This window comes from Bacillus rossius, chromosome 7, assembly GCF_032445375.1.
Source record: "Bacillus rossius redtenbacheri isolate Brsri chromosome 7, Brsri_v3, whole genome shotgun sequence".
Lineage (NCBI taxonomy): Eukaryota > Metazoa > Arthropoda > Insecta > Phasmatodea > Bacillidae > Bacillus > Bacillus rossius.
Window position 1 is genome coordinate 66,150,095 of NC_086335.1, and position 12,128 is coordinate 66,162,222.

The 12,128-nt window shown below is 45.1% G+C and overlaps 1 protein-coding gene across 1 annotated transcript in view; it reads left to right on the top strand.

Annotated features, from left to right (window-relative positions):
• Window positions 1-4,326: 4,326 nt before the first annotated feature.
• The window catches only part of LOC134534250 (uncharacterized), a 37,300-nt gene continuing 29,498 nt past the window's right edge, over window positions 4,327-12,128 (top strand). The window contains exon 1 of the mRNA XM_063372540.1: window positions 4,327-5,869. Within this exon, the coding sequence (XP_063228610.1) occupies window positions 4,673-5,869 (1,197 nt within the window). The 5' untranslated portion in view covers window positions 4,327-4,672. The remainder of the gene's footprint in view (window positions 5,870-12,128) is intronic.

The following is a 12,128-nucleotide window of genomic DNA, read 5'->3' on the forward strand; positions in this document are numbered from 1 at the left end:
TACTGGTTTAAATACTATAAAATATCACGAAGATAACACCCGGAGACCGTTCTAATAAGAATGTGCTATACAACCAGCGCGATCCCATAATCAAATCCTCATTAATTGTTCGAAGGTAAAACGTTAAGGTGTAATTTGGTTAGATGGAGAGGCTACCTCGCCTTAAATATTTTCACAGATTTCTATAGCCTGTTTTATAGATGTACGCAGGACTCGGGACTGATAGAGCACGCCCAACACAGACCACACACTTCGCCTCTCTCACCTCCGCAACATAACTTGCTCAGAATTCTGGCAATCCAAGTGTTTGAAGCGGTCGCATCAAGATTGTACGACCTGTAAATGTTCCATAAACCCATAGTTTACTAAATTATTCACCATTTTAAAAGCCATTCCCAAACACTATGAAATAGCTATTTCGCTACGAACGTTTTGCACTACTTATTTATTGAAGGAGTAGTAGGTATATTATTTTTTCTCCATATCCTGTAATAGTTTTTTCGCTGGTAAATAAAACCAACAAGAAAATGCAAGTTTTAAAACGTTATGAAAATATTGTATGCGATCAAGGTCCAGCCAGTTTCTCGGATTGTTTGGTGAGCGATGGAGAATAACTTTAGAATCCATAGCATTTTTCTCTGTCCAGTATAAACATACTCACACATCTCTGGGAATTATTTTATGCCTACGAATTTTTATTTCTAATAATAAGTTCTTTTTTGAGTAATGAAAAAAAAAAAACTTTCAGCCCCTTCATATCATAAATACAAGCATCCTATTTGAACACATTTTGCTGTAAAATTTAGTCTTCAAAGTTGATGAAAATTCTCCAAACTACTTAGCTTTCAAACTCAGTATAGCATTATATATATATATATATATATATATATATTAGACATTTGAACAAAAAGTATTGACTGGGCTGTTTTACAATTCGTTTGATAATAATGGCATTATAAAGCATAGTTTTAGTTTGCGCATAGCACTCTTCTTAACTAGACGTATGCCACAGTGGACCAATTTGTCCCCGCATCCATGCGAAAGCTTGCTAGTCATTACTCGAGGGAAACTGCTGTTGCGGCGACGCGGACAGTTCTGTCTACAACACGCGTGTGCTCCCCAGAAGTAATTAAGGGGCTTGTTAAGGCGGATGTGTGATTGTGGGGTTTGCTATGATCTGCCCCGGAGGGAAGAAGGCGCGAGGATCCGGGAGCGCAGCTAATGACGACTGCCGCGGGAAACTCTCCTGTGGGAAGACGTCTGTGCGGGAACCCGGTGTGTCTCGTTAACGGGCAGCAGGGGAGCAATTTGCCGACTGTCTCTCGCCGAGAACAATGCGCGCCTTCTGACGGGTACCGCTACAGCTGTATGTGGCGACTGTCCTGCTGTCTGGCGGGCAACAGCAGCTGCCGCGGTCTGCTTTACTTCCGCGTCTACGACTCCACAGAACAAGGAGGGAGACTCTTGCAGTGGAAACTGAAACCATGTTGCGGGCGACATGTGACGCTGTCTGTTGGCCGGGCCCTCAACTACTAGCAACAAAAAAAAAAAAAACTCGAGATAGAGGTTTAAATCGAAAGTTTTTGACGTGACAGCGTCTAATAAATCGATGAACGCCGGCTGCATGCACGAAAAAGTGTCCCGTTACGCACATTGTCCCGTTACGCTCATTGTACGTTTGCGCCGCATCTATCTATCTCTCTTCCACTCGATTGGAACCATCGATTTGACTTTTTCGAGGCACATTAAACTTGAAACACTCCCATTCGTTTCCTACTTTTCCTATCATCGTCCTATCCTTAACAGAATAACACAAATTGTAAGAAGTTAAATAGCAAACATGTATACAAGTTAGAGTTAAAATAATCTCTTCGTTAAAGTAATAAACATATTTGAATTAATGAGTGCAAATAAAAGTAAATTTATCAATTAAATTGTAGATCTCATTTCACTCCTTTGTATCCATACAAAATAGTGATAATTCAATAAAATTATTCAATTTTATTCATAAAAATATGCAATCATTCCATCAATGTTTCGTTTAGACGTTGTCACGTTAAACTATCGTCCGTAAACCGACTTTACAGACAACCAATTTTTTTTTTATTTTGGGCCTCCCAAAACGAGCAGCCCTTATCAAAATATTTATTTACAAGTGCCCAGGGCCAATATTTACAAGGTAGGCCTATATACATCATCACTGGCCACCTCCAAGGGCGTTTGGTTCAACGAGGCCTGTTTTGTTGGTGATGGGTGATTACATCCTGATGAAGGAGGATGATTTTATCTGGTGGCGAGGTGTGCCTCTTGGCTAGGCACACCTACACGTGCCCAAAGTTTTAGGTTAATTTATCTACTTGATTTAAACTGTGCGAAAAACACTTGCTGCTGTGTTGTAATAGGAAAAAAAAGTCATGTTCTATATAAATCAGTAAGATATGCAAACATTTCTGGTGTGCCACACCACACAATACCGAAATGTAGTGAATTAGTTTTCACTGGTTTGTTTTCTCGATAATAACTTACACATTTACTTCTCACAATCGATGTAGCTATGTTAGCAGTATATTATGAAAAGCTGCTATCTAGCGGATGGTCTTGAAATGACTTAAAAAACTGGGTCTTAGTCCCGGCAAGTATTGTTTCTCCCCCAGGTGCGTAGCGAGGTACCAGCTCCGCAGACGCAAAGGCCTGCAGAGGGGGGTGCTGTCATAACTTAGAATTTTCTAAGTTATGACAGTTCTAAGTTATGACTTTCTACGTTATGACGTTTCTAAGTTGTGTAGTTCTGCGTTGTTTGTTTCTAAGTTGTGTAGTTCTGCGTTGTGTGTTTCTAAGTCGTGTGTTCCTAAGTTATGAATTTTCTAAGTTGTGTGTTTCTAAGTTACGTGGATTTTTCCAAGTTTTCTAAGTTATGGCAGTTCTAAGTTGTGACTTTCTAAGTTATGTGGTGTTCCCCTGCAGAGGGACTCCACTATACCCGCTGGCCGAGCTGGTGTGCATTCCCGCCTGACACTGTGTGCGACCGTGGGAATATTGCCGCATTTGGGCGCGCGCGCGTGTGCGTCCACTCTGTATGTAGAGGAGTGACCCTCTACGGGTAAACAGGGATAAAAAATATAGTGCTGAAAGTAAAAAATAAAAAATCGTAACTACTTTAGTAAGCATAATATAAAATTCGTGGTAAATTATTCAATTATGGATGCAATGAGTTAAAAACATTCCAAATATTTTCGCTGCGTGGATTTTATTGATCATTTTGTAATATTGGAGAATACATAAGATGTCATGTACATTAAGTTCTTAAAATTGTCCAGATGTTTAAAGAAGTTTCCAGAACATTTCCAGGAGAAAAAATGTAGGCCTACTTCGAAATCTACCTACGCCTGGACACTGCCAACCTTCTTGCATCTTATAATCCCCTAATATCAAACTGAATAACTTACCGAGTCGACTCCCTGGTATTTGCGCTTGATTTAATTAATTAGTGAATTTGTCAGCTTAACACTTACAAGTGCCCATAAAAATTACACCAGTCCTCATCTATCTTATTAAATGTTTGTTTGCCTGTTAATTCCTGCATCACGCGAAAACTACTGAATGGGTTCAAATGAAACATTTCGTCAGTAATGTTTTTGGCTGACTTCAACACTGCTGCATGTATAATTATGTAATTCCACCCCTAAGGAAGTGAAAAAAAGGGTAAGTATGGTTTTTTAAATGATTTTAAACAAATAATATCTCCGAAATTAATTAAACGGAAGTTACGATGTTCAACATTAATAATAGAAAAAGAAACAATTCTTTAACACTTTTTAACACTTTTCCGAAATTCTACACATACTTTGGAGGAATGGCCTTTTTATTTCGTCGAGATGAACTGACATGATGTAGATTTGCATAGTGTGATTTTTTTCCAATTTTATGAAATTTAACTGCTATGGGGAAGGAAATGGAATGCAAAGATAGGTGGGACGTGCTGGTTACGGAAATGAACGCAGTGGACTGGAGGCGTCAGAAGACCGAAGAGCCGTGTGTGCTACGCCGAGATATGTATCTCTCCGGCCGTTTCTAGAAGTCGAGTATGCGAAGAATGCGTTCCACGCGCTGGCCCTTTAATGTAAACTCTTCATTACGCAACTTTCCCGCGAAGGTGGTAGGGGAAAAGAAGATGGTTGGTGGTTGGGGGTAGGTGGTAGGTGAGCTAAGCGTGTCATTGGCCGACGCACGGGCGGGGTCGTTGAACCCCGCCTCCCCGCTGGTCCAGTATTCGGCGCGGCGGAACCTGTCGGCCGAGCGAGTCGCGCGCGGCGGGCAGGCAGTCAGTTGTCGCCCGGCAGCCGCGCGGGTAGGAGACTTGGACGCATGACGCGCGCACGAACCTCGCTCGCGGCTCCCTAGTGACATTCCAGCGAGGAAACATTAGTTTTTTTTTTTTTTCTGTATTCCGTGAATCCATCGCCAAAACTACTGCATGACAAGTTCGCGCGAGTGTGGCGATTCCTTTTGAAAAAAAAATGTGTCCTTCAGACGAAGAAGATCGCAGAATTGTGTACGAAAAGACGAACGAGAAGAACTATAACGGGAAGTGCATCGATCGATAGTCTAATAAATAAATATACGGTATTCTCGCAAGTGAGCTAGTGAGTGAGCTAGTGAGTGAGCCGGCGCCATGATGAACAGAGTGGACCGCTACCACGAGGACCACCAGCAGCTGCTGCGGCGCGCCGACCACACGGCGCTCATGCTGCCGCCGCCGCCCCTGGTGGACGACGCCGCCGCCGGCTCGCGCGCCGCCTCCTGGACCTCGGAGGGCGGCTCCGTGCTGGAGCGCTGGGAGCGCATCCGGCCCGAGCGCGCGCACCGGCGCAACAACGTGCAGAAGATGCAGTGGCGCAGCTCGCGCTGGGTCAGCGGCTTCCCGCGCGGCGCCGCCGACGAGGAGCTGGACCAGCGCGTCTGCTCCATGACCATCGCCGACGTGAGCCCGCGCTTCGCCGTCAAGCGCATCATCTTCCTGTACGAGAACTTCCAGTACCGCGAGGCCGCCAACTTCGTCAACCGCCTGAGCCACGGCACCTTCAAGGTCATCCTCAACGACCTGCCCATCGACCTGTTCGTCGAGTCCATGCCGCACTCGCTGTCCATCCTGGAGGCGCTGTACGCCAAGGTGTTCCTCTCCGACGGCCTCAACTTCAGCATGAAGCTGCTGCGGCCCGAAGGGGTCGTCATGCAGATGGTCAAGTTCTTCTCGCTGGCGCAGGACAAGGACCGCGCGACGACGCAGGCGACCTGGGAGCCGTCGTGCGGGCCCTTCGTGTCCAGCTGCAAGAAGCTGCTGAAGGTGATCGTGCTGTCGGACCCCAAGTCGCGCAAGCTGCTGCAGCAGAGGAAGCGCGGTCTGGACAAGGCCATCGAGGGCCTGGGGCAGCACGGGCTGGTCGGCACCTCCGACGAGTCCCTGACCAACCTGCACGACGCCCTCCGGGTGGAGTTCCGCCGCGTGGCGGAGACCTACAAGGGCGCGCTGCAGAAGCTGGAGGAGCTGTCCCTGGCGACGGCCCACGGCGCGTCTCCCGGCGTGACGCGCGGACCGGCGCCCGTGCAGGCGTCGCACCAGCGCCAGCTGTCGCTGCGCCAGCCCGAGATCCAGGAGCGCCTCATCAAGAACAAGACCCTGCTGAACGTGGTGGAGCCCACCCTGGGCAACCACTCGCTCGACATCCTGCTGGGCATTCTGCAGCGCCGCGTCGAGTTCGACAAGGACGTGCTGTTCCAGTTCACGCAGCTGCGCAAGGAGATGAAGGAGGTGGAGGCCGCCGAGGCCGTGGCGCCCGTGCTGCTCCGGTACTCGCACGGCTGCGACCAGGTCAGTCTGGCCTCGCGCCCCGGTCCTGGAGGCTCTGCGGGACTTGAACCCGCGTCCTCTGACTGCCGGCTAGGTCAGTCCCAGCTCACAACCAGTCCTGGAGGCTCTGCGGGACTTGAACCCGCGTCCTCTGACTGCCGGCTAGGTCAGTCCCAGCTCACAACCAGTCCTGGAGGCTCTGCGGGACTTGAACCCGCGTCCTCTGACTGCCGGCTAGGTCAGTCCCAGCTCACAACCAGTCCTGGAGGCTCTGCGGGACTCGAACCCGCGTCCTCTGACTGCCGGCTAGGTCAGTCCCAGCTCACAACCAGTCCTGGAGGCTCTGCGGGACTTGAACCCGCGTCCTCTGACTGCCGGCTAGGTCAGTCCCAGCTCACAACCAGTCCTGGAGGCTCTGCGGGACTCGAACCCGCGTCCTCTGACTGCCGGCTAGGTCAGTCCCAGCTCACAACCAGTCCTGGAGGCTCTGCGGGACTCGAACCCGCGTCCTCTGACTGCCGGCTAGGTCAGTCCCAGCTCACAACCAGTCCTGGAGGCTCTGCGGGACTTGAACCCGCGTCCTCTGACTGCCGGCAAGGTCAGTACCAGCTCACAACCAGTCCTGGAGGCTCTGCGGGACTTGAACCCGCGTCCTCTGACTGCCGGCAAGGTCAGTACCAGCTCACAACCAGTCCTGGAGGCTCTGCGGGACTTGAACCCGCGTCCTCTGACTGCCGGCTAGGTCAGTCCCAGCTCACAACCAGTCCTGGAGGCTCTGCGGGACTTGAACCCGCGTCCTCTGACTGCCGGCAAGGTCAGTACCAGCTCACAACCAGTCCTGGAGGCTCTGCGGGACTTGAACCCGCGTCCTCTGACTGCCGGCTAGGTCAGTCCCAGCTCACAACCAGTCCTGGAGGCTCTGCGGGACTTGAACCCGCGTCCTCTGACTGCCGGCAAGGTCAGTACCAGCTCACAACCAGTCCTGGAGGCTCTACGGGACTTGAACCCGCGTCCTCTGACTGCCGGCTAGGTCAGTCCCAGCTCACAACCAGTCCTGGAGGCTCTGCGGGACTCGAACCCGCGTCCTCCGACTCTGCCGGCCAGGTCCGCGCGCACAGCGCAGTCAAGGCGTGCTCCAAGGACTAGTGTCGGAGGCCGAGTTCGAAATGGTCAATTCCGTAATTCTTGATTATGGCATGTTTCAATCGTACTCACTCACCATTCATTTTGTTTCGCAGCCGTAACGAACACTCCGATGCGATTGATAATTTAATTTTTGAAACATATTTGAAGAGTTCCAGAGTTAAAATCATGTAAGAATTGTATTAAATAAATCACTCAAAATGTGTTTAAACGTAATTTTAATAAAAACTATCACTCAGCTATTAATGGTTTTCATCTAAATAATCGCAAAAGAAACTATCCAAGCCAAACAGCTTGGCTAAACGCAATACCTACGTTAAATTATTATTTCAGCCACTAACCTGATTTATAATTTCAAAAGGAGTCCATAATAAACACGTGTTTTTAGTACAAACGTTAAAAAAAAAATCGTATTACATGAGCGCGTAGAATGCAACTTTAGTGTCAACTAAATTCCACCAGAGGCCAGACAGGTGTACAGACGGAGCACTAGCTCTATTGGGAAGCCTTCATTTCACAGACGAGAGAGCCACACCCGAAGTTCATGCTCGTTTTTTTTCCGTACCACAACAGGTGTATTTATTTGGGGGGAAACCGTTTACATGATTTCACAGTATCTTTAATGTAGCTATCCTAACCATATCAACCGTCCACAATGTTTTAAAGAATTTATAATGTAGCTAACCTAACCTAATTGACCATTAGTTATCATGAGTTGTATATTTATTTACAATGAACAAAAAAAAACCGAAGATCCACGATCGGGCATTTGGCTCTCTCGTCTGTGAAAAGAAGGCGTCCCAGCTCTATTGGGACTGATTGTCTCGCAATATTTAGTCGTTATTTCCCGTACAAATATTTCGGTCGTTTATTCTGGTCTGTGGGTCGCGGTGGCGCAGCGATTACGCCCTGTATTCGCATTCCAGCGGACCCTGGTTCCAAGGTCAATGCTGTACTGATTCCTCGCCACATGCTCAGGATCAGGATTGGAGTAGGAAACGTGGAAGTGTTGAGCTACTTAAGCTCGGGAACTATCCTGCTGAGCTAGTAGAGGTCGGATAGGCCTCGGCTGGATCACGAGCAACTGGGCGACCGAGGGGTCCCAGGGATGTGAGAGGTATGGTTCCGTGACGGTGCTACTCAGATCCCTCAGAGGGGGCTAGTAGCTCTGCGGGTGGTCTGGAGCTGGGGGCGGGTCGGTGGGGCCGAAGTTGGGATGGGTCTCCTCAACCTCTCGACCCAGCCGTGCGCTCGCCAGTAACACGCCGCGATTGGAAATGGCGAATCTATTTCCCGGTTCCAGGAACCCATGTTGGACACTGGCAATAGTGTCAGGCATGTAAAAGATCCATCTTTCTCCTAACCAGGATAACACCCTAACGGGATCATATGCCAGGGGGAGTATAGGTGAATTTATGAGGTGTAAACCTAAGTTACATGACTGCTGTCCTGATATCCCTGATCTCTGTCGTGCGTTGCTGTCCCTAGAGATACCTGGAGCCTCTGTGAAGTAAACAAAATAAATGTTTACATCTGCATCTGCTGTTCGCGCCTGCTTTGATTTCCCGATGATTAAGGGGGTGCCTCCAGTTTCAGGTCTTAATTTTATATTTAATTTGATCACAGATCAACTTGCAGACTTTTTAAAATCCAATTGATCTGAGCGCAAGTGTAAAACAAAAGACTGCTTCGTTGGCACGTGAGCTTCAACGGCTCCACTTTCCGTCCAACGGCCGTTCGTGTTAGCGTAACATTGCGAGAATTTATCTGCTGTATCCCGTAGCACCAACCGACTTTGAGAAACGTTCTAACTGCGAGTGAGGAAAATATGTATCAGGCCCATAATTATGAGGGGTGTGGGGGAATTGATAGTGTTCACAGGTATTACGAACACACTAAAAAAAATTGGTTGTCTGTAAAGTCGGTTTACGGACGATAGTTTAACGTGACAACGTCATAACAAAACATTGATGAAATGATTGCATACTTTTATAATAGAATTACATCATTTTTATTGAATTATCACTATTTTGTATGGATACAAAGAAGGAGTGAAATGACATCTACAATTTAAATGATAAATTTACTTTTATTTGCACTCATTAATTCAAATATGTTTATTACTTTAACGAAGAGATTATTTTAACTATAACTTTTATACATGTTTGCTATTTAACTTCTTCCAATCTGTGTTATTCTGTTAAGGATAGGACTATGATAGGAAAAGTAGGAAACAAATGAGAGTGTTTCAAGTTTAATGTGCCTCAAAAAAGTCAAATCGATGGTTTTTCCAATCGAGTGGAAGAGAGATAGATCCGGCGATAGCGTACAATGAGCGTAACGGGACAAAAAGTATTGGGACAATGTGTGTAACGGGACAATGTGCGTAACGGGACAATGTGCGTAACGGGACAATGTGTGTAACGGGATAATGAGTCATCCTTTTTCGTGCGTGCAGCCGGCGTTCATCGATTTATTAAACGTTGTCACGTCAAAAACAATACAATATTGTGTTTTGAGGATTCTGCTAAAGAACTATTCAGTTGTAAAGTTTCTTAATTCAAAAGTCCAAGTGGAATTTGACAATAAATAGAGGCGAGAACAGCGCAATCGTCGTTAGGCACATAACCCCCCTCCCCCCCCCAAAAAAAAAAAAAACATTCTGGTTACATATTGGCCTCTCCTGAAACTGTCTTTCAAGTCACTTGTACGCAATCATTACTACTCCAGGCATATACTACGGTGATTCCTCACTAAACGTTTCGGTTTATTGTACATATCACTTCAATCACCACGCTTTATTCCCAAACAGTCCACAAGACAAATGCACTGCGTGGGGTATTTTAAAAACCACATTCGTAAAATTGTTAGATAATAATTTAACTTGTACTTGCAAGTTTCAACTAAAATAAATAAATAAAACTAATTTTGGCATCCCGAACAAAACACAATAAAAATATGTTTAAACATATTTCGATAGATTTATCAAAAATATCAGCCGAATCAATGCGATGACAAACAAGACGGCTACGTATGTACTGACTTCACCAGACCGGAAACATCGTATCGAATATATTCCTGTTGGAATGGTGAATCGAACCCAAGCCAGATCAAACTCGCTCCGTTACAGGTAACGGTCGTAGCGTTCCCTAGGATGGAAACCGCGCCGAAAAGCCACGCCCTGAGACGAAGGCTTTCAGCAACGGTGAGGCGAGATTGCGGGATAAATCCCCCGCCGGGGTCGCACCACAACACCGAACGTACAATAACGCCGAAAACCATAACGCCGAATGCCAAATTGACTACAACGCCGACAGCTAGAAAACTGCTGTGAACCAAAATGCCGAATTACCACAACGCCGAAATACATTAACGCCGAAAAATGTAATTGCAGGACTGCCACAAAGGTTAGGTTAGATAAGGTTAGGTTAGGTTTGGCTAGGTTAGGCTAGCCTAGGTTAGGTTAGGTTGTGGTATTTCGGCGTTGTGGTAACGACCCAATCCGCCGAGACTTGCGGATAGCCGCGTCACGTCAGGGGTCCGCTGATAGCTGCCCCGGGCTGTGTGCTGGTCAGTGGTGCTAGCCTCTCGCTCTGCGGTCGTGGGTTCCAGTCCCTACCGGGAATAGTACATTATACCGTTGCCGTCCTCTGCAATGCTTTCCGTCGTCAGGCGCGGAAACATTAATATCTTCTCAAATAAAAAATTGGTTGTCTGTAAAGTCGGTTTACGGACGATAGTTTAACGTGACAACGTCATAACAAAACATTGATGAAATGATTGCATACGTTTATGAATAAAATTGAATCATTTTTATTGAATTATCACTATTTTGTATGGATACAAAGAAGGAGTGAAATGAAATCTACAATTTAATTGATTAATTTACTTCTATTTGCACTCATTAATTCAAATATGTTTATTACATTATCGAAGAGATTATTTTAACTATAACTTTTATACGTGTTTGCCATTTAACTTCTTCCAATCTGTGTTGTTCTGTTAAGGATAGGACGATGATAGGAAAAGTAGGAAACGAATGGGAATGTTTCAAGTTTAATGTGCTTCGAAAAAGTAAAATCGATGGTTGTTCCAATCGAGTGGAAGAGAGATAGATGCGGCGCAAGCGTACAACGAGCGTAACGGGACACAGCGTAACGGGACAATGTGCGTTACGGGACACTTTTTCGTGCGTGCAGCCGGCGTTCATCGATTTATTAGACGTTGTCATGTCAAAAATAAAAACTACTAGTACAATAAAACTAATTTTAAGTGGTATGTCAGTCCTGTATTATTTAATGTTAAATCTTGATTTCAGTGCAACTTGGATATTCAAAAAGTGTTTATAAGTAAACTACAAGTAGGATCAAACAAACTTTAAGACACTGAAATATTTTGAAATTTATTGGAACAAAAATTAATTAAATAAATATTCAGTATTCAATATTAATATTAATATGAATATAAAATTAAGCATTAATTTTAGTAAAATATTCGAGCGCGGGAGCTGTGGTTACCAGCCAAGAGCTTAGCCACTTATATTCCTTTTAAAAAATTCATCTGGCTCGTTGGTAGTTATTATGTATCATCCTTTATCAGCATTGGGAAATAATTATTTGAAAGTAAAACCATAGGCAATTAGCCATTATTTTCTAAACCCAAACATGTCAGAAACGGACAAGATCACTGCATTAAATTTTGTTCCGTTGGCAAAAAAAAAAAAAATTAAATACTTGTACGCTTAGCATGAGACTGCGCTGTGAGCGCGTTTTGAATATTTTTTTTATCGAATTTTTTTGTAACAATTCAAGTAATATAACGTAAATTGGGATGAATAGGATTAGAGGGGAGAATACGATCAAATATTTGTAACATCATATTTTGTAACATAATACAGCAGAAAATAACTATACCATTTATTAGAACAACAAAACAATATATAATTATTTTCTACTTTATTATTTTTCAATTTATAATGTTATACACTTGATTCTATTCACCCCTCTGTTCCTATTCACCTCGTTATACGGTATCGAACATTTTCAAACACATTTCTGTAAAGAGTAAAATATGTATTTTAAATATATATGTTTATTATTTAATTAGAGGCTACAGTTCTGGCGTGTTTATATAAAAC